The sequence below is a fragment of the Prenolepis imparis genome, unplaced genomic scaffold (assembly GCF_030444845.1).
Source record: "Prenolepis imparis isolate NDT839.2.m4 unplaced genomic scaffold, iyPreImpa1.0 SCAF_6, whole genome shotgun sequence".
NCBI classification, from domain to species: domain Eukaryota; kingdom Metazoa; phylum Arthropoda; class Insecta; order Hymenoptera; family Formicidae; genus Prenolepis; species Prenolepis imparis.
The window spans coordinates 5,278,972-5,304,998 of record NW_028141164.1 but is presented as its reverse complement, the minus strand read 5'-3'; the positions used below and the strand labels follow the sequence as shown (position 1 = coordinate 5,304,998).

Here is a 26,027-nt window from a genome sequence, read left to right as displayed (position 1 = left end):
ATTTACTCACCAGTTGTTGACTTGAAGGATCGTCAACCCCGTGTCCTGCGCCAACTGTTTTTTCTGGTCTTCCGAGGGATATGGATGCTGCAAGCAGAAAGAATAAACCCGTTCCATTAACGATGAAATTGAGCATGAACGATCTCACGTACTTAAATAACGATGCGAGAGCCAAGAAGACTCTCAGGCGTCAATTAGCGCGAAACTGCCGACGAGAGATCGCAATTATTAAATACTAACCCTGACAGAGCAGTTACGTTGAAGCGGAACAATTAGCGAAGGGGTAAAACGCGCCGATGAAGAAAAAAAAAATATTTCTTCTCACTCCGTCTCGCTCTCGACCATCGCTTCATCGTCTCGTTGACGAACGCGGGACTTTCAAACAATTTATCGAATGATTTATCACGTGTACCGAGGTAAGTACATAGAACAACACGTAGTACGCCGCGCGCGGACTTTTATCAGCGCGACGATCCGCGTATTACCAGGCATCGCGTCGCGTCTGGATGCACCTGCGAAATATTATTTATTGCTGGTCAACAACAACAATAAAAAAAAGAGACATGGGAGAAGGAAGAGAAGAGGTCGCTGGAAGAGACAGCGGCGTGGCAAAAAGTTCCCGCTATGTATCGCGCGCTCGGACGACCGCATTTTATCGCGCGGTTGCATCGGCGCAGATGCGCTCGTGCTATGCCGAAACGACAATGCGCCGGGGCCGACGGTTCGTACTTCCTCTTTGTGAAAGAGAGAGAGAGAGAGACTTTACTAGACCGAAGAAATGCGAGAATAATACTGATGTAATAAAAGAAACCGACCAACAGGAAAAATCGCTCGATTTCAAGTAATGCATTGACATCTTGGCATTGATTTTTCGTAAAAAAAAATTTTGTTAATATGATTATTAAAATTTTTCTTTCACAAAAATGTGAAGAATTATGTTTAATTATTGGAAAATAAATTATTGCAATAGGAAAAAAATTAATCTGCTTATTTAGAAAAAAGTCTAGCGAATCATTTATACAAATCAATAATATAAGTATATGTAAAAATAAATTTAATATTTTATATATATATATTTAATGAGGAACAAAATATTTCAAGTTGATTATCCTGCCGTGTCTACTAAATGAAATTCGAATAGATAAATTATACTGGTCGGATATTCCATCGATCTTGCCATGCAGGCGTATAAATTCATGCAGCATTCTAGCCCGCTCATCCTGAGAAGTTACTGTGCGCATTAATATCGCTCTCGCAACAAGAGCCGAATCTTTCGGATGTTATTACGCAGTCAACCCCGTTGCCAAGATTCTAAAAGATGTATGACACGCGTGCGACTTTGCACATCTGCATACTACGTCAAATCTGGTATCTTTATACACGTATAACATTAACCTTCGCAAAGTTTAAATACTCCCTCTTGAATGCATAGCATAATGTCAAATACACCGATGAACTTTTAACAAAATCTATGACGGTTAATTCGCCGATATAATTCAAATCATCATTAAACGATCAATATAATTGATCGAAAGAATATTTTTAAAGTGTAATCGAAAAATAAAGAATTAATAAATCAAAAATACTCTCTCTTTCTCTACTTAAATACAATCTTTTTCGCGATTGAACGACGCACGTTTCCTGAAGAGCATTGAAAAAATTGTGCACGCGATGCATGGAAAATTGCTGCCGGCGCTCAATTACATTACACCTAGCGAGACGTATTAATTTAGCCGACGCAGCCACATCTCAATTTTAATCTCGCATTAACCGCAATTATGAAATTAGACGCACGTAATCGTCACAAGTAAATAGTCCGCCAACAGTTGCGTTCCCAGCGGAGACATTCCCTCCGTCTATCCGCTATCTATCCACGACACGCGATGGCTATGTCGCTTAATTTTCTCGATGTAAAAAAACCACTCTTCGATTTGCATTAAAAAAAAAAAAATTATTTCAGCACATGCTGCGCTTTATATTCAATTTTTAAAGTACCGATCCACATTTTGAAGAGACATCATACGTTAAACGTAAAAGAGCGCATGATACGTATAGTTGCATTATATTCGATATATAAAATTAACCATGCTCGATTCCATGCCAAATTATTGATCGGCACGAAAGAAGAATTCGGTTGCGCATAGAAGCCCGCGGCTGCACCGCAAGCGAGCAACCGCATCATATTTTTACATAATTAGCACGTGGCCTCCGCGGTATTATGTCCCCCTCTCTCCTGCATCCCCGATCGTTACTTTTTGCCGAAGCCTGTGGTATTTTTGGAAACCGCCGCAGATCTATTCCCTGAACCCACGGCTCCCCTGCTTGCTCTTCAACCAGCGCTGTATCATGTTTCTTGGAGGCGAGCCACAGTATACATACATCAGAAGCGTGGCTCCGTCCCCCACTCTCGCCTTTCCTCCCTTTCCCTCCCCCTTCCACCCTCGGTACACCCCATTGTGTGCCGGTGTATATCCGATCCGAGCGATTCTTATCCTAATTAAATCGGCCGAGCGCATTGTCTGGGCGTAGAGTTTCCATCGGATCTCCGCGGATATCTAACGCCGCGTATAAAGCCACGTCGAGAGGAAGAGGGAAGAGGAGGAGGAGGAGGATTGAGACGATCGCGCGGAACCCCACGAGAGTACGATCGATGCGTGTTAAATTGCAGATTCGACGACGCGATCGACGTGCATGTATGCACCGTACACGCGGTGAGCCTCGAGTGAATATCGGCGACAGGCCGATTGGCAAGGTATACGACGCTTCATTCGATTATCGAGATTCGAATCGTCTATCGGTTAATTTCCCTTTACGTATAGCGAGATGACTGATGAAAAGTTGCTGTATATGCACGAGGATTTGTATCAAGGTGTATCTCGTGTTTAAATGATATTAACGATGTATATACTTAATTTTTATTTTATTTAAAAGATATACACGCACACGTGTATGATTAATGACGTAAACTTATCGAGGAAAAATTATTAAGTTCGCGCAACAAACGTAATGTAATAATGATCGCCTGTCTCTCGCTCATCGAAACGTCATCGATCGATGATATATGAATTATGGAAATGTGTAATATTCGGTGAAGCGATACCGCAGTTGCCCTTTACGGCTCGCTTTCTCCAGAGATAAGTTGCTCATGGGTTCGTTGGTGTATGCATAAAACAATCAAGATAATTGTCGAAGCTACGTGGGGACTGCCTGGCTGGCTGGCTGGCTGCTTCCCACCCTCCGCGCGATTCGAGATAGTTGCTGGAAGCGAAGGAGGAAGTAGACGCTTGTGAGGAAGGGAGATGGAAAGCAGGAGCTATCCAATTACATTGAAAACAATAGTCTTAAGTGCTCGTGGCGGTCCGTTCTGGGCCACCCCCGACCCTGCGCCACCGATGCTTTTCCACCGAGGGTTTCCCGTTCCCTTCCAGGCTGCGTTATGCCCGTGACGACGCGCACGTTTGACTTCAGAAAGATATTGCCTGCGGAATACTGCATAAGAGATAACATACTTTCCGTCCATTTCTCAGAGATGCTTTCCATTACACCGTGGCTGTAATTTTCAAATGCAAATCCTCCCACCCTCTTCACATTACTTAATTATTTGCAATTATTTTAGTGTAGAATAAAACGCGTTAATTATTTTTTTAACGAGATTTATTTGCATATAAAATTACGGCAATATTATCAATATAGTATCTCGACGATGAAACAATCTGCTCGATTTTATCCCTTCAGCGAAAACAAATCCGAGACACAAACGAGACGACAAAGGAAGGCAGAAGCGACGAGAGAATGTAAACGCGCGGTGCTGCAAGGACCGACGGCACGATTCGGTGGCCAAACAAGCGATAAAATGAAAATGAGCGGTAAAAAGACAATATGAAAACCATTTAGGTTCTCCCGAGGACTGGGGTAGGAACGAGCCAGGCGGAAGCGAGGCTAAGTGTGTAAATGAGTCCGTAGTTTAGCCCGATTGCCTCTAGACGACCCCTTTCCGCGGTGCGCTAACCTCATCCACGACCCGCTACCCTGATAGCAGAGCACCGGCATACCCGAAATAACCGTACTCTTCCTGAGGAGCAAACTGCTCCCTAAGACAATTCTCGAGACAATGAGATCGTTCGTAGCCCGAATTCAAATCAGTACAAATAGACGATGGATTAAATGTCTGTATTAGATGCGGGGCCATTTCCCGAATTGATGGCCATCCTGATGCTCCCGGGGCCATCTTCGGAATTATTCAATTACGCTACTAGATTGAATAATGTATCAATATAACGCAGAATGCATCCTGATCTCTACTTGCAGTAATTTACGAAATGCAATATTTATCTCTCTATATATAAAGTTATATAAAATGAATGTAATGCAAACTATAAATTTCTTCCGATGTAATCAAGATACAACTGTCATACTCGATACTAGCCGTGCATCGATCGGTAATCTCTGCTCGCGAGTATGACAATTTGCTGGCGCATCGATTCGACGACGACGGGAACCGCGCGCGTGCTGCGTCAGATCGTCAATGCTGAAACGGGTGGATAGATGCACGCTGGAGCTATTCCTGGCCCCATGTCCCTTCGTGTCCTTCGTCGTTCCGGGATGTTATCCCGCGATAATCGGGGCTCTCCCGGTGCCGAATGACACGTCGATGACGACCACGCTGCTGACTCCGACTAACGAGCGGGGCGTTGGGGGCGTGGGAGCCACCAGAGATCGCGCCTCGTCATCACGCGCTTGGGGATCCCCTCTTCCGCCTTTCGTCCAGAGAATTCATGTCGAGAGGATGAGGTCGCGGAGTACGAGAAGGTCACTACGGGTGGCTACGTCGACTCCACGTCGTCCGATCATCGACCGATTGTCTGGATCGGGCGACTAAAGAGATAGAGAGAGAGAATCGACCGATGTGATCCTTCGTGACTGGCGAGCTGATAAACGAAGGGTAAACGCGGTGAAATAAATGACGGTGGTCGCGATCCGGATTCGTCTTTGTCAGAATTGCGAGGGATTTAAAGCTACCTAGATGGGAGCCACGCGCTCTCGCAGAAGTGCTGATTCCCAAGGTCGAAGCGACGTGGAAACGTCTTCGTCCCCGCGATGACTTCACGTCTAATTACCACGGAGAAGTCGGAGCCAACCAATTGTCACGAGTGAATTTCGCGTCGGGATTGCCCCGGCCGGTCGAATTGATGGGAGGGAAAGCGGGCTCTTTGGCGATGTGAAAATGAGAAGGAGGAAATGACGGATAAGCGAGAAAGAGGGGACGGATATAAAATAGACGACGTCAGCGCGTCAGTCATCCGTAATACCTTCATTCCGTTTGTCTTCCTCCATTGAGTTAGTATAGGAAGTATACATATATATAAAAGATATTTCTATGAGAGGGAGGGGGAGGAAACGTAACTTCATTACTGCCTCGGAGGTTATTCAATTTTGGCGTTAAAATCCTCTAATGTACCGTTATTGCTTCGAGGGGACACGACGACCTCGCGGGGCAGTAATGGCTTGCCGCACGTCGAAAGAACCTCAACCAGATTCTCTTTAAGACGAAAAAATAGCCTGACATTGCGGCCGATTGACAAGGCGAACGAAAATATTCTGTGTAATTGGTTAATAAAAAACATTTTAACGCGCTCGCTCACTTTTATCGTCAAAAATGTGATACGCTTTATATTAAAGTAGATATGTGTCGAAACAATTTTTCCATGCCATTTTAGTTTTCTTAAAGAGCTTTTTTATGTTGTAATATTTTTATAACACAACATTGCGCGATTTCATATTCCATTGACATAATTATAATCGTATTAAATTCCTTCTTTAACATAACAAAAAAAAATTGCCTCTCGTTTTGCATATAAAACACATGGAAATTGTTGCTAAAATATATATGTTCAAGTTTATATTGCAAAATGGAGAAAGGAGGATTTAAAATCTCACGCTTTAACAGATTAAATTGAAAGATCAGGTATTCGACCGTTTTTACGATTACAGATTAAGATCGATTCGTATCCGAGATTTCTCACGTGACGGACTATCCTGGAGGCAGAGACTTCGCATTCTTTGTGTATAATTACAACCGAAACACAATGGAATGTATAAAGGTATGCGTGAGGACGCGCCTGCACAGCTATCCCTAAGTGTTATGCTTGAGAACGATACCAGATAAGCCGTGCCCAAAGATGGTATGCTGCCGACTGATATGCCGACTCGTAATGGAACGCCAACCACACGGCAATGAGGACTCGACAAACGCGGAGTTCCATCTGCCAGATAGACATCGTCTCTCGACTTGCTTCGTCATTGCGGCGAAGTCTCTCGCGTTCGATATGCAGTCTCAGCTTATGTCCCTCAGATTCGTTTACTAACGACCGTAACATTTACTTCCGCGTTGATTTTATTAAAGTATAAAGAAAATCTGATAAAATATATTATACGCACTATATTTATTCAAGTGGCGAAAGAAAGACGCGGATTAATCATAAAATACACGTTGCAAATAGCACTGAATATTTTTAATATTAATTAAAATTAATCTTACAAGGATTTGCATCGCTTTATTCCTTAAACTCGTATACCGTAAAGTAAATAAAACTGATTCAATCGCGTGCAATAAATAGTGTACTTTAAATGTTGAACGTATACACAAAGTGCCAAAAATATCGACAACAAGCAGAAAGCCGATACCGTCGAGCGACGCGTGGCATTTTTCATGGCGATCGCCGATACAAGGCTCAAGGACAGCCCCGAAGGCAGCGCGCTTGCCAACATCGAGTCCTCTGGAGTCTATAGCTGGACGATTCCGCTGGAAATCGATGCTGACGAGCGAATTGGTACGGCGACCTGCGGGGCGTGGTCGAGCCGGGTCTCTGTGACACGGCCACCTCAATCACCGTGCGACGCCCAAACCTGTCATTATCACGCGACCCTGTCTACCATGGGATCTACGCGTACGCGTACGCACACAGGCCGACGCGTGTATGAGATGGTGTGCCAGGTTCCGCGCGCACTATCAAACCGCGTGATCCAGCGGATCACAAGGAACACACGTCAAGGGCGTCGGGCCGAGGGGTTGTGCAGACTCGTTGATCACCTCCTTGTCGCAGTACACGGACACACCCCCGTCATTGTGTCCTTCGAGGTAGCGCGACGCCCGAAGAGAAGGAGGAGGCGATTCCTTCCTTCGCAGGAAGGTTCAATCGTCCGATGACCGTTGACCTCGGCTAGTGACCCAACTTTGTCTCCCAATTTCATTGATTAAGCGTCATGCACTACCCGCGACCCCACGAACTCAACTGATTGGACCGTACTAATGAAACGGCTGCTTCTAACCCTGGCCTAATCTCACGTGTGAGAAAACAGCTTGCGGAGAATCGGGTACGGTTAAGCTATTATTTTTAGCAAAAATCTTACTACAAAATAATCTCACTATTATATATATTTTTTAAATACTTCAATCACGATAAAGATCCACAATCAGAGCAAGAAGACATCCGCATCATGTCACAAAATTAGCAAGATCACGAGCAGCCTCCGTTCTTTCTCTCTCTCAATTTGACTCCGAATGCGAACGTTATTCCCAACATCGTCGATCGCTATTATTACCATTCCTGTCGCTTCGCAGTCAATGTTTGAAGACCGTATCGAATTCTCGCTGTTAATGAGAGGCGGGCGGAATTATTGACAAGAATCCAGCTCGCTCGAATCTCACCCTATCTTCCATTCGACGTGCCGCACGTCAATCGGTACCAAGCGCGCCTCGTGACTTGTGGGAATCGGGATAATTATAACGTTTCCGCCGAGTTTAGATACGGGGAGGGAGGAACGGGCGTAATGGTGGAACCTCCTTCTCTTCCTAGGGACCCCTCGGGCGGCAATTCTACGCTCACGCTCGCGCCGCTACCCGGCAATCATCCCCAGTCAGTCTTTCAGTCAGTTCCGTTGCTATTTAATTATCCATTTAAAGCGTGTAATCTTCCTCTACGCGGCACCGATTCACTCGTGCCGGTCATCTCCCGGACGAGAGACAACGAGAACGATGATGACGTCGAGCACAAAGGTCTCGAGAAAGCGCTCACTTTGAGCCGCGTGGCGATACGCGATAAAAATGTGTAAGAGCTTATAAAGAGTATTTTACTTTAATCCTCGAAATATATATACGGTTATTAATTTTCTCTTCTAATTATTTCTGCAAATATCAATTTATAAAATCATAGCATTTATTATCATTCAAGAGAAAAGTCTATTATCCGTAATAACTAGTAAAAAATGATAAAACTTTCAATACGATTTAGTCGAGGACAATAGCAAAATAATCAGTTGACATTAACTATAGTGAAAACATCGTATATTATATATTTGACACAAAAAATGTTTTGCAAGTTTGCTCGATAAGAAGATCGTGGACGACCACAACAGAGAAAGTTGAATTTAGACTGCTGCAGAAAAGCGTGGGAGTGCACCGTATATATATGTCGGTCCTGTCGGGACGCGAATGGCCGTCCTCGTCGTTACTGGTATCGGTAACAAGGATACGCTTCGTATAGAGAGCCATTTCATTCGAAGGTTTACTGTCATGGTACGGGTTCGACACAGAGTAAAGTTGGCGTGAGATGAGGATTAGAGAATCACCGTGAATCGCGAAATCCTTTTTACAAACATTTGAGATCGCCTATGGATTTTTAATTTTATTAAAAAAAAAATTATTCATATGAATGGATGTGACAACTGTTACATTTTATTAATTTTTTATTAATGTTTCGCGTTCATTTAACAATGTCTCGTGAGAAATCAAGTTTCAAATTGTGTTTTCTGTTTAAAAGCAAAGACAAACTTTCGTGCCTTCTGCTCGAAAAAGTAACGTAATGCGTGAAACGTCGCTGGATCGCCCCTTTGTCATTTGAGCAGAGCTATGCATAGCTTCCGGAGAACACGCTCCCAGATCGTCTTCCTTTCTATACCCCTCTAGCCGACATAGGGGCGTATAAGCGAAATAGCTGTTAGGTGATATTGGGATACGGCGTGTGTGTTGCGGGGGCATCGATATATATTTCTCCTCGTCGTTCTCTTACCCATCCAGGAGCGTAGGTGGCTGGCTTCACTACTCGCGCTCGCTTCTCGTAGATGGAAGGGTGGAAGAGGCGACCCTTCCGCGTTTAGTGTCAATTTATTCGGGATTCCCGAGATTCCCGAGGCTTTGCCGCGCGCGATCAGCCTCGCCCGTTTGCATAATATTGTATTTATTTCGTCTTGTAACCTCGTACACGCGTCCCGCATCGCCTGCGTCGTCCTTTTTTTCCCTCCCATCTCCTTTTTTTGCTTTCCTCTCGCCTACAAGCCCTGTACACGCGCGAATGGCGTCGGTATAGGAGAAGACTTCGTTTAGTTCCCAGCTTTCGCACGAATGACGTCATATATGCGAACCTGAAATGGGCTATACGGGTTACAAGAAAATCCACGATAGTACCCTTCCCTCCGTCTTCTTTCCCCGCTCGCTCTCTGGTAATTTCGTAACATTCTCTCTTGTTGCACGTTCAAACTATTGAGCGCGTACTTCAGTTTTTCGTTTACACGATCGCAAAGTTACTTGAAATATATGCGGTTGTGGAAAAAAAAAAATGTTTTTCATATATAAAACATTACGAATCGTTACGATGACACCAACGAATTTAATCTTCGCGATAGAGAAACGAATTTTCATTGATCGTTGATTAGTATTAAGTATCGTGCTCCAAGGACATTAACCTATTACTGCAGCGTAGCAGAAGCAGAACGTACTCGAAACGACACCTACACGATAATGTAAATGTGATTGGCCGAGACACCGGCCGGAATTATTGAAAGCGAGGCAATAGCGTTGCCTGAACGATAAAGAAAGGCAGGGGGCGGCCGTTATCGCTGCTCGTTTCATGAATAAGCACGCGACATTCGTATCCAGTATGCGAGGAGCGGCCAAGTTCGATAAGGCGAATCGCCAAAGTAGACTGGCGTGTTATCGGTCGTATCGCCTCGGCATGCCACATTAATTTAAATACTTAGTTGCATACCGTCGAGTCGCGCAAAAAAATTCGTTAGGTCTTAATATTATTGCAGAAATGCATCCCGACGAATAAAATCCGATTCGCGACTAATCCTGACAAATAATTTCGTTTTCACCGTGTCTAATTAACAATAGATAATATATAGCGAGGAACAGTTTAGTCTATTCTTGTTATCGCGTTAATCTCCGGTAAAATGTTCGCGATAAGAAAACACGCGTGCCCTAACGAACAGCGAGTGGAATTATGCAAATTGCACGCACGTCCTCGATGATCGGTATCACCGGCACACAACAGCGGTGGAAAGTAGCGACCATAAGTCCCCATAAAAATATTACAGTGTAACACGATCCATTCAGTAAACGCGATCAAAAGCGATACTGCCGTACTTCTCCTTACACGATACGTTGTCGTAAAATTTGCGACATTCGATACAAGGATAATTCTGCGTGTCGAATTATATCAGAGCGCGAGAAACGAAAATGAATATACATAATATGTATGTATAAATATTCTACACACGCGATAGAATTATTCGCGGAATAATTCTTTGGCGACGCACAGTCGATATTGATTGATTTTATAGCGGCACGTCAAAAATATTTGTCGATACCGTGGAGAATCGCGTCGAAAAATGTAATTAACAGCTGCTCGGGGCACGCATTGATTTAACGAGATTTTCTTTATATCCCGCGAGGTAAATCACTTTTCCCACCCGAGCATAAAGCACCGGCGCGGTCGACATTCGCAATCATAAAATACAATATTCATAATGAGGACGTCAGTCAGAGAGGTGCGGACGAATTGACGGAGGTTGCTGCACGGACGAATGGCCGATTGGTAGCGGCGAAGCGCGGGGTAGCGACGAAGGGAGGAAAGGGGGCGAGAGGGTGGCGGTGTCGACGGCGGTGGCGAGATGGTGGTGCTGGTGGCGGCGGTGATGGTGGCGGTGGTGCATCGATAACCCGCGCGTCGAAGAGTTTGAGTGATTGACGCGATCGGATGGAACAGATCGTGATGCACGCGGAGAAAAGTGTTGACCGCTCGTTCCGGGCGAACATACGTATGGCAGCCGACCCATTGACAGGTGCATAACGCTTTCAAACAAATAGGAACAAATTCCCGTCTCTCTCTCTTTCTCCCTTTCTCTGTTTCTCGCGTACGTATCAAAATGCATTTTTAAAGCTTACCGGTGTACGGCAATAAATATCAACAAACGAGTATCCCCTAGGCTATAAATAAAATCTATGTATTTTTAAAATCCTTCTCTTTTTGGTTTTCATATATATGTATATACACGTAGACACAACGCCTATTGGAGATATTTTGCCATCGCAGGTAAGTCCCGACGTATTTCGTCGCTGCGCATTTCGCCAGGCGTCCATTTCCGAATGTGCAGAACTTTTTTCCGCGATACGTTGGCATCTGACGCGATATTTGCGCAACGCGGAATTTTTTTCAAAAAAAATAAAATAAAATAAAATAAAAAAAAAGGAGAAACAAAAAATAGGAAAAAAATACCCAACGCGCCCAACGCTTTTCCACGTCGTAACAGAATGAAAGCACTAAACGCGCGATAGCCAGCAACAACACGAACGCGTGTATACCCATTATGGCATAATATCGATAATAAACTTTTTCAACGCTCTCTCTCTCGAGCGGCAAATATTTTTCTGCGTTGACTCATCGACGATTCACACACGGCACTCGATGAACGCTACAATCATTACAAACGCTACAACTTTCGACCACATCGAAAAATTTCTCTCCATAATCGAAATCCATCTAAATTCTTTAAGAGCTAATAAAATGCAATGTGTTCTCCGGTAAGATAAAATGATTATGATATTCAGTCTCTCAATTTAACGATTTCTACGGTCGACCAATCTTTCCGAGCACATTTCCATTTCAAATTTAGGTCGCTACAATTCTTAATCGACGCGCATCATCTTATCGAGAATCTCGGGAGCGTCGCTCGACGTCGCCTTCGGCCGTGACAAATGGTAACTTCCGGTCGAAACGCGATAAACGAAGTCGTACGCATTCTGTGCCTGGACAATTGATCCATCAGACTGAGCGTAAGCCGTAACGTAGCACCTGTACATCGTGTACGGTGCAGCGTGGCCAATGGCGGATGCAACGCGAGTCTGCTCGGACAGGTGATTGTCAGTGCTTCAGGCGGCGCCTCGAGATCTTCATAGACTATCGTCCGCGCGAAGTCATCAAAAACGCGAACCTGAATATACAACGGCAGTATATAACGACCGAGATTGAAATCTCGATCGTGCCTCTGGAAATAAGGGGTACGTGATAATAAAAAAAAAATATATATATATATTAATCTGACAAAACATCCAAACTTACGAGATAATTTTGACATAAATCAAGTGCGTTTTTTAAAGATCATGTAATATCGGTTGCATCACGTCGATATCGATTAATTATACGGTACGTTTTTTTTTTTTTTTTTTTTTTAGGTGAATTAAAGCGAAGTAGATGTGCCGCGTTAATAAAGGTATAATCAGAACTCTCGATAGAGCGAATTGGAATTACAAAATTCCGCATTGGCGGTACGCGCGTGTTTACCTTGTATACGTTTGATGGCTCCGGCCGATTTTACTACATGCAACGTCAAACATTTCCGGGTGATGCGCATCGCGCGTGGCATAAAAATGACAGCTCATTGGATTTTACGAACCGGCCCCACGGCCGCATTGCACCGGCGGCATATACCGGCACGATACAAACAGCCCGTTGCGCCGGTGATTTTCATCGCCGTAATAATGCGTTTATCGGCATTCCCGCGCGCCCAGTCGATCACTCCGATGAAACCTATTCCCGGCGAATAAGCGAGCCACGTCCACGCCCTTTTATCGTTAACGCGCCAAAAATACCTCTTTTTTTTTTTAGTAGGAATAAATTAACTTTTACTCAATCAAGCATATTTTTCAGTACGGAGAACATATTTCAAATGGTTATTGCGTTGAATCGTATTGGCCGGTTAAGTATTGAAATTTATATACCGCATCGAATATATATATATCGTGATATCGCGTGGTATATTTGTAAACGCAATATATTCATTTGAATCGCGGTTAAATGTCCAAATATATTAAAATCGATCAATTATATTGAAACGAAAACGACATAAAAATTGTAGATTGTAGTAATTGAAAATTATAGAGACACTTTGAGAGACTAACATTCACCAATTACTTCGTATAGTACGAGCAGATTTTCAGCAGAATTAAATTTCCAGATGTAATCTAACGAATAATGGAGAATTAAATTTCGTTGCTCGATCTCGAATCGGATTAGACGACGAGCCGATTAAGAGACCCGTTAAGATATTGTTTCCTCACGTTGTCAGAAATTCTATCTACGACGCCTTCATTTCGTACAAGACAACGCGAAACGTACAAGAGTGTGGGTACAACTTACAGGTCGTTCCCCTCTCATTTCGCCCGATAGCATAAATTATGAACTCGGTAGTGTAAGTTTTCGAGCGTGCGTTGGTTCGCACGCGATCGATCGCGGCAAAATGCCGACAATGGCGTCGTCCCATCCGTTGTGAGAAACAAAGGACTCGAAAAAGGCAAGAAGAGGAAGAAGCCAGCACGGGCGCGCATCGCAAGAGGAAGTCGATCATTTCGCGGATCCGCTCGCCGCGGTCAATTAAGTTGGTAAAATTTCACCGCGGAAACGGCGCGCGATTCACCGGCGCCATCGAGTGTCATCCCCCTCGCCCCCTTTTCTCGCATCGGAGGGCATCGTCGTCGTCATCGTGGGCGATTCCAGGGGGGCAAAAAGGGGACCCGTTGACGGCGTCATTATCGTTATTTAATATCCCGGTCATTAGCGCGTCCCGCCGTGCCACTCGAGAGTGTTGTTTATGTACTCATCCTGGATTCTCTTTCTCTCAGAGAGTTCGCCGCGTCGAGCCTGAGATTGTTCCTACGCGTTTTTGCAACGGAAAGGGGGAACGCGCTTTGAAGTCTTTCTCCGAGAGTGCACGCATCTCGCGGGGATGCGCGAATTAATAGACAACGCGAGACTTTGTCGAAAGCACGACGGATTAATTATTACATTCTGCTACGACTTTATTCGCGATTACACGCACGGTATATATCGATGTTGAAAGAAACGTTAGAAGAACGCGAAAAGGAGCGATCGTACACGTAAGAATCCGCGGTGCTGGTCGTCAAAGGATTTGAGAAAAAAGCGAAAGGTATGAGCGCCCTGTCGTACTACAAAGTAGAATCGAGATGGACATCGGTGACCAGGCAAAAAAAAATGAATAAAACGTGCTGCATTGTGTAAAGGAGAGATATAGTGAAATACGCGACTGGTTCGAGTCAAGATCGGATAATAAGTCTCGCGTAATCGTCAGCGATTTTATGCGCTGCATTTTCGCGATCAAACGCATTAATGTCTCTGCCAGTAACGTCGCGCTCTTGCAAATAAATATTGCATGTTCAAATGCTGACGTTAAATTTTTATTATAAAGAAATCGTATAACGCGCGTATACATATATTGGGCGTAATATATTTATTTCGAATTCTCGTTGGTAGTTTACCGCGCTGCAGCAATAAACTACCGAGTATGAACGCTTTCAAGGACCACCAGATGCATAATGCATGAATACGTACGTAATTTCGATACGAGCGATATAAAGTGGGTTAATTAAAGCCGCGGGGGAAACGATGTAACGAATGAGCTAAATTAAAAATTCCAAAATTCCCGAACCGACCGAGCTGCAACGTACATTCGAACGAATGATTCAGGATACGTCGCAACTGGAACATTAATAGGTAACGGAGATAATGAGTGTATAATGAAAAATGGTCATTGCAAAACCATTAGCAGACGCGGCAATAAATTTTGCAGTATTCGTATCATACATTATCGCTATTGTAGATTGGCAGTTTTCGAAAGCGATCTGTGGAGTACCAAGTGTACATGATCCCGAGAAGATAGATATTGATATAAAAAAATCTATCTTATTGTGCAAATATATTATTCATTCATCGCGTTTAAATAAAAAAAAAAAAAAAAAACTGCCTCGGGGGAGAAGCCAAGGCCAATTTCGATTTTGTTAAACGCGCGTGGTCTCGTGGTCGGAATACATTAACCGCAGAGAATGAAGCGGTTCACCAATATGGCTGGTTATGCAAACAAGACGAACAGAATCGCGGTAGACAGAATCTCTCGCGCGCGGAGTCGCGTTACCATTATTTATCTGCCCGCGAGACCGGAAGGACGGCGTACAACATAACGCGTATCCTTCGACCAACAAAGGCCCCCACGCACAGAAATTTGCATGTTCACGCATTTTACACGCATATACACGTATGTGCATGTGTATAACTATTTCGCCGCGCCGCACCGTTGGACTGCGACGGACCCCGACGCGACGTGCCGCTTGATGAAGATCAGAGTCAAGACGCGTGACTTAAGACTTAAGAGACGCTCGCTCGCTCGCGCGCGTGAGAATCTCGCCAGACACGGAAACCACGAAAAGTGTCGCGGCTCGGAACGTCCGGAGTAACGTGCCCGACGATAGATTAGCATCTCTCGGCTGGGGTGGCAAACGAGCGCGTGTTCCGATCTGCGTTCGCTTTTATAGCTGCGAGAAAATGTGGGAATGTGTAGTGACGTACAAAAATATAGAATATTATTATGTAAAAATATAATATTATAATTTATAATGATATTATATCGGATATTAAATTTGTCAATTTTTTGTTTCGAAAGAATTAAATAATTTATCGCGATTTTATCTCTAAAAAAATAAGCATTTTTTAAAATGTTATTTTCTCGAAAATCTTACAGCGTAATATTGTTATCCCTATTTTTCATTTCGTACTAAGAATAAAAATAAGAATAATCCCTCGTCATACTTTTACGCGATATCGAGGAAAAACAAAGAGCAGCGTATATTTGCGCCACCAAGCGTATATAGGTCAACTCTAAGCGCACAGTAATTCACCGGCGTGTTGAAAGTCCACGGAGACACGAGTAGCGCGAGCGTGTATACGTCGGTGATCTAAGATACTCAGTTCTACCTCTAATTTATAGAGGCGCACCTGGATAAAGAATTATGTAGGAAGCAAGTGTTTTTTAATGGGACTCGCGTTTATTTGCCTTCACGTCGTGACCGAAACGAATCGACACTTGTACACATTTCTACGTTTGACAAAAGAAAAAATATACATTCGCATTACGCGTAACGTAATTTTACATAATAGGTAGTTGTGCGATGAAAAGAAAGGGATGATCAATGCGCGCCTATATTCCAGTATAAAGATTACACGGCGCGTAATTTTGATACTTGACCTCCCATCGGGATCGATCTCGGTCGGACCGTAATCAGCGACTTCGTTCCCGGGAATCGAACGCGAAATAAAGGCAATAAAGTATGAGTAACGTATAGAGAAAAGGGAGGCGGACGCGCCGAGCGAAGGTGAGCCGGAGAGAAGGGAATGAGAGGTCGTGCGAGCGATCCCGCACTCTGGTCCAGATTCTCTACTGCAATTACCGCCACGGGCACGGCCTCCACGTGCATGCCATATACTTGATCTCGTGTGGCAAAACTGCATTGCGTGAATGCGCTTTATCTATCGTGCGGCGCTGCAACAATTAGCGATAAAGGGCAAAGAATCGCTTATTTTTGTCAGAAGATTTTGCAGCAAGTTTCACAGCTTGCTATAAAGAATCGAAGATTTAAATAATTGTATTCCATAACGTGGGAGATCGCACGCGCAAATACGTCGACCTCTGACTAGGAACCCTCCAAAATGGTTACCTGCAACTATTTACGGGGATGCATGTCGAGCTGCTACGGCTCGCGGGCACGCGCGGTAGATTTGTACGAACACACATGATACGGAATATATGAATAATAATGGCTCAACCTTCTCTCTCTATTTCTCTCGTTTTCTCTTCGTATCGTGAATGCATTGCCTTCACTCATCGTCATCACTAGCCCCGTCTGCGCTATATCTCTTTACCGCACGAGCATGATGTAGCGCGAGAGCGCGATACGACGTGATTCGCTCTGATTAGCGCGCTATACATATAACGATAGCCACCGTGTGATCCGATGCAGAGCACTCGCTCTATATTATGCGACACGTAGGTACATCGATCTTTGCTTTTTCGGAATACCATCCTTCTCTAGAAATATCTTCGACTCGTGCGATATTTCTAACCGCTAATTAAGGAGTAATGCGATTAATTAACCGCGCTGCGCGACTACTACGTCATGATACCCTAGATCAACTTTCTTAGAGAATCCTATTACTCCTCTCGTTACACGATGCATCGATCTTACGATGAAATACAATTTTTCAGATATTATTCTTTGTAAGTCTTTTAATGTATTTTCGCGAATCACGATTGTCGAATTTTCGTTACTGTATATAGGAATAATCTGAGAACCGCTATATATGAATCACGCGAGAATCGCGTATGCGTATTAGTGACAACAAAGTTATACAATAAATAACGTTGATTTTTAATCGTTACAAGTGCGCTTCGCGCTACAACCATGTTGTACGCGATAAATTCGAAGCTGAGATTTTTTTTCGCGCTCGTGATTCATAAAGCCAATAAGCGGCTCGTGAATACTTTGCATGGTTGCGGTATACAACAATGTAGCAGATATTTTATTTTTTAACCGGGTAGAAATCGTGATGCGATAACGTATAATATTCGACACGCGAGAAGAGTAACTGCGAGACATGGTGCGATCGTAAACGGAGTCTCGGCTTTGGATGGGGGGAAGAATCCTATCTTGTAGCAATCTTGGAGAACGTTTTACATAATCGATGCTCACACCACGATGTGATCGGTCAGTTTTCAGAATTCCTACTCCTCTCTCAAACCCCGCACTATTTTTTTTCATCGCGTCCGGTCTCGATATACGAAACACCCCGCAACACACTCGGGGATATATTACGATGTGTTATAAATATGGTTTATAGGAGCACATGCGCTATACACGCATGCGGTGCATTAATGCGGCTGATTGCCTGTACATCATGACGCGGCGGTGCCCGCGGAGAGAATTTTTCTCCCTCTCGCGTTTCGCATCTCATCCCTCCCGCTGGCTCTCGCGAGTTTCTCTCTCGTTACGGTTTAGTCGGTTAGTTACGGATCCGGTGGCTGTGCGCACTTTATTAAAATATTGGGTCACCCTTGTATGTACATATATTATAATATATCGTACATCGCGATGCGCATGAGAGAGCGACGTATGTAGGCGTTGCACGTCGTTGTCGGCCTGCGGGCATGAGTGGCAGAGTTCGAATTTCGCGGGGGTGGGATACCGCGGCTCGTTACGAAGCATCCTTTCAGGGCCCCTAAGTGGACGTCGAGTTCGTTAGAGAGGCCCTTCCAGGAGATCGCGGGAGATGAACGGGGTGGAGGCGGGAGATGCATGGGTTCGTGTTTCCACAAAGAGATATAGCTCTCGCTTAGACGGCAATGAGGCGCGAATCGAGATCCTTTCTTCATCCCCCCCTCGCTCTTTCTCTCTTCATCTCGCATTTTCTCTCGTTGGTCCGTCTTCCTTCCATTCTCTCTCTCTGTCTCTCCATCTCTCTTTACGCCTCTCTACGGTCCCATGAACTCTCGCGGTATTATCGTCGCGTCGTTTGTTCCGTTTGATTACCTCGGTACAATACAACCGTGTGAGAACGTCTTGATACGCGTAATTGCGGAAACGTGGGCATAAATATGATCTTTTTTATTCTTTTGCGGTCAGAGGTGCAGTGATATGAATAAATGCGTAAAACGCGAAGCGCGGAGTAGTACGCGTGAATGTTTTTTGTCGTCAATCATAATACGTCGAGCAACTTATAATCTTATTTTCCCTCTCTTTCTTTCTCTCTCTCTCTCTTTCTCGTTCGTGCCCTAGCGACTTAATAAAACTGCGCTTAGGCAGAAAATGCTTCTCCATTACGCGCTTGCAGCCATTCGTTTTGTTTACGCCGCATAATAATTACATGGTACATGTTTTTTCTCGCGGACTTTGTTCACGCGTAAACTTTCCTCGGCGGCGTCATCCTGTATATATCATCGTCATCCGGAAATTACTTACCACGCGGAGTTTCCCCCGACAACGGGAGAACACGTGAAAGGGATAAAGTTACGAATTCCTAAATTACGCTCTCGGCACTCGCGGCATCGTCGATCGATTCGAGGCACGGGAGGGATTAACTTTGATGGGGAGACGACGCTTCCTTTCGAACGTCGTACTCGTATCCTGCGAGAGGCGCTATCACCTATGAGTACGCAACTTTGGCATGAAATTATCCGCAGGAAATTAACGTGAAAATCTCGGCAATGTTTTCAATGTAGACCGTGTTAAGAGAATAAATTTTTTTTAAATTTTATTAAGAAATAATATTATCATATATATAAATAGTGTTGAATGTTCTTTTTTTATTCATAAGATTATATTCATGTATTTAATCTAGTTTTAATTATTCTGCTGCGTATAGAGAAGAAGAGAGAAATTTGAAGATTCGTTAATATCAAAAATTTAATCGTCAATTATTTTCAAGAGTATTGTAAATTCAAAATTTTACTTTCCGTGATGAATATACATGCATAAACTTGTATCTCTCACCTACGACACCTGTCCATGTCGTGAACGATATTCATATTTTCCGGTTGCCGTAGTATCCCGTAGGATTATATGGAAGCCGGAACAGTCACGTCAGGATAACGCTGCAACGGTATGTATCGCACCGAGGATAACGTCAGTCGATACGTACAGGAAATGTCGAGGAAATGTATTCTCTCTCGTGACGTCAAGTACTTACTCATTAACCGAGAAATCAACAAATCGCGGCGTATTATTAAATTTATCAAATTCATTTAAATTTTAAAAAATTATTATTAATAAACCTTCAGCGTGGAATAAATAATCTTTTGTCATGCACTTGCGAAAGAAAAATAACTCTCTATTGTTAAAAATAAATTGTGAAAAATTCTACTCAAAGTAAAAAGATCTGAATGATATATATACTCAACATATAAATAATATTTTAATAACAATGTTCCTTTCTCCTATACCAAATTGACGTACGAGGCACATCTGTGTCTGTGGAAGGCCGACGATACCACGGCGAAGTGGTTTCAATAAAAAAAAAAGATGATGCTGTCTGTTGCCAGCGGCATCGTAAGTATGTCCTAAGTGCATTTAACGATTATTTTATATTAACGGGTGAATTTATTAGCGGCCTCCATTATCGGGGTTTGGCGGCCCCGAGGCAGCCGTCTATATGCCTTTCGTTTTACTGAGGAGCCGCGAAGGTCGTAAGGAGCGAGGAAAGCGAGAGAGAAGAAACGAGAAGGGTAAGTAAGTTAACGGCGGTCTCCGTGTCTTTATCTCGTGGCGGTGGACCGTCTTTTGTTTCACTTCGTGACTTGTGAATACTTCAGGAGATGGCCGAACCCTAGCGATATCGATAGCGTTATCTTGGTGTTTTCCAACATGGAGAACTCGATTTATTCTCACGCAGTAAAAGCTCTTTAAAAATTCACGCGACGAACACATTAAGTTATCGAAATTATAATGTACATACTCGAGATGACTTAAGCGTCAGATTATTCACGAACGATCGACTGGCGGAAGAAATAAATTTCCCTGTACACGGCAAAACGGCGAATCAATATAACGAGTTTCCGGGAGGAACCGAGCCCGAAAGAAGGAAAATTCATTCTGTTCACCGAGCTTCCTCCGGTCTCTGGTGGGTAACTATAGCCTGTTTTCAATCCCCGCGAGCGAGCAGGGGTGTCGTGGGTTTTTCGTGAGACGAGACGAAGAAGCCGAAGAAGCAGCTAGCGGCTGTGAAGGACTCCTGTGGGCTCTCGGTCGAGACCGCAGGACCGCCATCGAGAGGTTACGAGTCGGTGGCCGAGCCGAGGGGGTGGCGAAGAAGGGTGGTGGCGGGTTATGCCGCCCCTGGGACGAGCCCTGATGGGGTTATGGGCCTCCGAGGCCTACTCTTTCCACCCAGTTTCTACATCCCGTTTTCCTTCCATTCTATTCCATAATACCCCGGAAGATGTATACGTCCTGCAGGACGCCCGCAAAATGCGTTCTAGATTGCATTCGGATATAGGGAGATTCACGACGGGAGACGGAGAGAAGACCGAGCTTCGGGTTGAAGGAAGAAAACGGCGCGACGCAGCAATCTTTACGCGAGAGATCGAGCTGGGATTTGCGAGGGCGTCCCGATTACTTTTTCGCATCGGCGATCCGCCGTATTCTCCGGACCCAACGACGGTCTCTCTTTCTCTCTTTTTCGTGTGCATGCATACTTACGTTCCCGATGCGAAATTCGATACCTACGTACCCCCCGCGGGCAATTCAATCGGGAATTGGACGCTTCGTACTTACCTGAAACAAAGAGAAAACAAATTATTCGAAGATTGCTCGGCGTTGAATATTGATGAGTGTTTTAACATGTAAAATCAATGCAAATAAATCGAGAAATTGCACGATACTCTTTTGTATAGAAGAGAGTTCCGTGTGTTTACAACAAAGTTCAGACAAATTGTCAGAAGAATTTTGATGATCGACGCAAAGACTGATTTAACATAAATCATACGGCTCTCAAATCAATTCTTCCTTTCCACGTTCCTCTTGTTCGCGACACGAATGCGTAACAAAGGATATGTTTCCTGTTACTTTCTTCTCGTTGAATATGAATATAATGACACGCGACGAAGAAGAAATTTATGCTCGCAAGAAGGAAAGAGAAAAAGAAACCACGACTCTTTTCCGTAGCAGCAGCAGCAGCAGCAAGGAGACGCGCTGGGAATTGAGAACGAATCTCTGACTACAGATGTCTCAGATTAGCGGCTCGTGTACAAAGGGAAGAAACAGGCACACACGAAGGGAGAGGAGAAGGGAGTCCATGCTGTAATTAATAAACCGGTATGCTAATTTCCGCGAGGACAGAACGCGCATTTTCTCCTGACGAGGTAGGTAAGGATGTCCCGGTGTAATCCCCGTGTACCTCGAGAAACAGATACGCGCGGTCTTTCGCAACGACGGGATACACGGGGAGATGGAAAGAAAGAGAGATATAAGACGAGATAAATTACGATGTGCTTGCGCGCTCTTGCCGATATGGGGCAAATAGTTTCGCAATTCCGATACGAACCCGGCTCGTTTTCGTCGATCCATCCGCTCGCGCGCGAGAAGTTGAATGATTAATCTCGGAACATCTCGCGCGATAAAAAGAACTTTTGACGTGTACTATTATTACGAGTTATGCGACGAGTCATGCGATAGATTATGCAAAATGTAATCGCGAAGTATTCGAATATCAATGATAAATGGTGGTAGCGAGGCAATATCCTCGTTTAATAGCGCATTCGCGAAATTATTTCTGAGATTTTATACATCAATTCTCAATACAGAATTAATCATAAAAGTATAATATTCTCTATCGAATAAAGATTGAAATTGTCGCATTTGAGGATTTCTTTTTCAACATTATATATTTCGATATGTGAACTGTAGAAGAGAATTAGTAGTAAGATTTTGTCTGTTACGAGTTTTTTTTTAAACGCATCTTTCTCAAGATCCAAGTTACAAGTGCTCGGCAAATACACATTACGCGTTCCTTGCGCAAAATGGAAGACGTACCGTACACCCGAGAAAACGGTAAGCAAGGAGTGGCGACGTAAATCAAAACATACGATGCGAAGGAACCGGTCGTCACGTGCAAATGAGAGAATAGTATGAGAATAGCAGTCGCGTGAGAGGCAGCGAGAGGGAAAAAGTAAGAGAAAGAGAGAAATAGAGACACGGCGAAAGAGTAGCGCCGAGCTTTCCGGCATCGCGAGACGACGAGTCAGCGAGCTTTGTGCTTTGATGGAGGGTGTCTCGCGGCAGCCGGAGGGTGTAACCCCGGCTTATTCACAGGCAGGAAGCGAGAAACGAAGGAAACGGAGGACACGAGACACGTCGTCCTTTTACGGAGCGCGAGCGCGTTTTCGTACCGATAACGTCGACCCCATAGAAAACGCGTATGCTTCCTGTTTAAAAGCCATCGATTGTTTCTCGAACATGTCTGAGACAGCTGCCCTCTACTATTTTCTCTTTCCTCTCCCCTCTGCCCCTTTTCTCCTTCTCACGTCGCGTCGAAACGGAAAGTTTGTCAGTGAACTGTATAAATGCGGTTTTAGCGAATGTCAGTGCGTAACGCGTACGAAAATACGCGGCGGACGTCAATCTGGAGGAGCGAAAAAAGCTTGGCGGACAAAAAACGCGAGCGTGTGTGGGCTCGGACGCAAATAAGCGAGAAGGGAGAGGGGAAGGCATTTTTAATTATACGCGTTCGATTGCAAGAAGATACGAATAGGGGCGAGTGTGCCGCGGAGAATTACGTTGCCGTGATTACATGCAAAAATACGGCCGGTGTCAAAGAGAAAAACTGGTTGCGGACGGACTCGCGGGAACTTTATCATACCGGTAATAAGCGAGAGAGCAAAAGAAACCGGCGAAAGTAATCGAGCCTATTAGGTTCGCCGCGACCACACGTGAGACGAGAATGCGCCACCGATGCATTAAACTGCGAATGTCGCGCGCCTCCTAAAGAAAAAAAAAAAAGACCTTAATCGCGGATTCCAATTTCGAAGGCCGCAAAAAAGCTAATTATAACGAGCAATAGCTAACGTTACCCGACATGAGATCAAATCCGGATCGTTAACGACATTCAATCGAGTCGAGAATCACGATAAAGAGTGTAAAGGGGAACGAAAAGATGAAATTTTTTTCGCGCGAGACGATATTCAAACCGTAAATTAAGATTTAACATGATAGGATTCTATAGAAGAGCGTAACGATGTCGATCGCGTTCGTAAAAAAAAAAGAATCTCAATTATCAGAAGTGTATTGCGTTTCTTGCCGCGCATTATTCTGAATCTTTGCTCTTATTTCTCGACAAAAAAATTGCATTTTACTCGCATAAATGCACTTTGTCATGGATATTGATCATGACTGGCACATGTATTATATAATATTTGATTTGAAAATTTGTGAAAATATCTTCTAGCAAAGTTATAGGTAATTAATAAATAATTATCTCGTTTATAAGTATATAAATATATGATAAATATCTCGTCTTATTTAGCTTTGCATTTAAAAGAATACTGTTTCCCTCACTTTCATACATATAGCGATGACTGTTCGCAAGTGATGCGTGAGGCATTTTCCGAGAGCGTGGGCGATCCACCGTCATCTCGTATAAAACCAATTTCGCGGGGATCGTACGACCGTCTCAAGGAGTTTTACGCGCCCGTGAGGACCGATTGTTGGCCACGGGGATTGAGGAAGGGAGGCCACGAAAAAGACATACAACGGAGAGATTATATTCCAGGATTTCGCATTTTGCCGGGCGTACCGCGAGATCTTTTCATGTGTATCCTGCCACGCGGATGCCAGTGTCTCGGCGACTTTATGTACACCGAGGGATGCGCCGCCCTTCTAAAACCATTCTCAGATAACACATCACTTCCTCCCCCTTCTTCTCTTACGATCTCGTGCACGCAGACGCTTCCCCTCCTGCTCCCTTTTATATTCTGCATTATGCATGTATGTAGCCACGGACACCCGGTACATATATAATACGCAAGCAAACTCTCTATATCGTTTTCTCGATCGGTTTACGATCCGATGTGTCTGTCGGGGTTTTACAATGATTGGAAATACCTCAGATTAGATGGGCGCGTGTAAGTTACGCTACCGAATCGCGCGAACTAATACACGTGCAGAAGCAGAGAGGAGAGAGAGAGAGCAGCCGCATCGGGAATCGAGAGCTTCATCAAAATTGCATAAGCAGCTCTTAGGAAACGATCGGCCGCGGTATCCCGCGGGATACTGTGGGTGACCTGTAGGACGCGTCGGAGGGTCGACTATCGCCGGCCCTCCGTTACTTTTTCCACGATAACACGAAACGCTTGTAAAACGATGAGAGCAGATCGCCTGGGACAGATCGAGACCGTTACGTTAAGTAGTTGAACGTGACTCATAAAACCGTATTCTCCACTCTTATTTTTTCGACGTGGAAAGCCATGTGCCACTTTTAATAAATTATTACTTTTAAATTTTAACTTTATGTTTCATGAATAATGATGATTTTGTATAGAATTAAAAATATTTTTCTTCTATACGTATATGTGTGTATGTATGTGTGTTATACTTTATTATTAAATCCAAAAATAATAAGATGGTTTCTAGATTTTATCTCTCGTATATGCAATAAAGAAAGCAACAATCTGATAAAATATGTTCTTAAAAATTTTCTTAAAAATATGCTAATGTCACATCCATGGCAAGAGGAAAGCATACGCAAAATACGTATTATTTCTCCACGTTTCGGAATAAGAATTGGCATTCGCTTCGGCCAAAATGGCGCTTATCGTCGTCGTCTCGTTCGCGTGAGAAAGCGCACTGTAGGGGTGCAGAGGTGCCTCGCGAGACACGGGGCTGCATTTTAATGCGTTCCTTATTCTCGTACATGCACACAGCAACGCTTCACACGTCGTGGATCTCACGTAGACATGCGCGCGCGGTGAAGCTCTGTCGGCGAGCTGGTTGACTTGTAGATTTATTGACGAATTTGGCCGCACATTTGTTCGCCAGGATTTCAATACAATTGAAGGATCCTGCCATTGTTGCCCCCGCGGCGAGACGTCGTCGCGACGTTCACCGGACGTGTCGATAGGAAGGGAACTCGTACTCGATGCGCACGCTATTTGATATTATAATGACACTTTATCTAGTCGATCTGGCCTCAACCCGGATTTCTTACGACTTAAAGAACTTGTTTTAAGAATATTTTAGAGATGTGCATTAAATTGCAATTGATCCAATTTTTTTAAACCTTATATATTTAATAAAATTTTACCATATAATAATTTCGTTACTGCTCGTGTCTCTCGCAATTTCTATTGTCTTCATCTGT

The 26,027-nt window shown here is 44.0% G+C and overlaps 1 protein-coding gene across 6 annotated transcripts in view; it reads right to left on the bottom strand.

Moving 5' to 3' along the window:
• Hth (Meis homeobox homothorax) overlaps positions 1 to 26,027 on the bottom strand; it is a 380,805-nt gene that overhangs the window by 93,617 nt on the left and 261,161 nt on the right. For all 6 annotated transcript variants that reach the window (XM_083040066.1, XM_083040070.1, XM_083040065.1 and 3 more), the window contains one exon: positions 11 to 87. In XM_083040066.1, the coding sequence (XP_082896192.1) occupies positions 11 to 87 (77 nt within the window). The remainder of the gene's footprint in view (positions 1 to 10; positions 88 to 26,027) is intronic.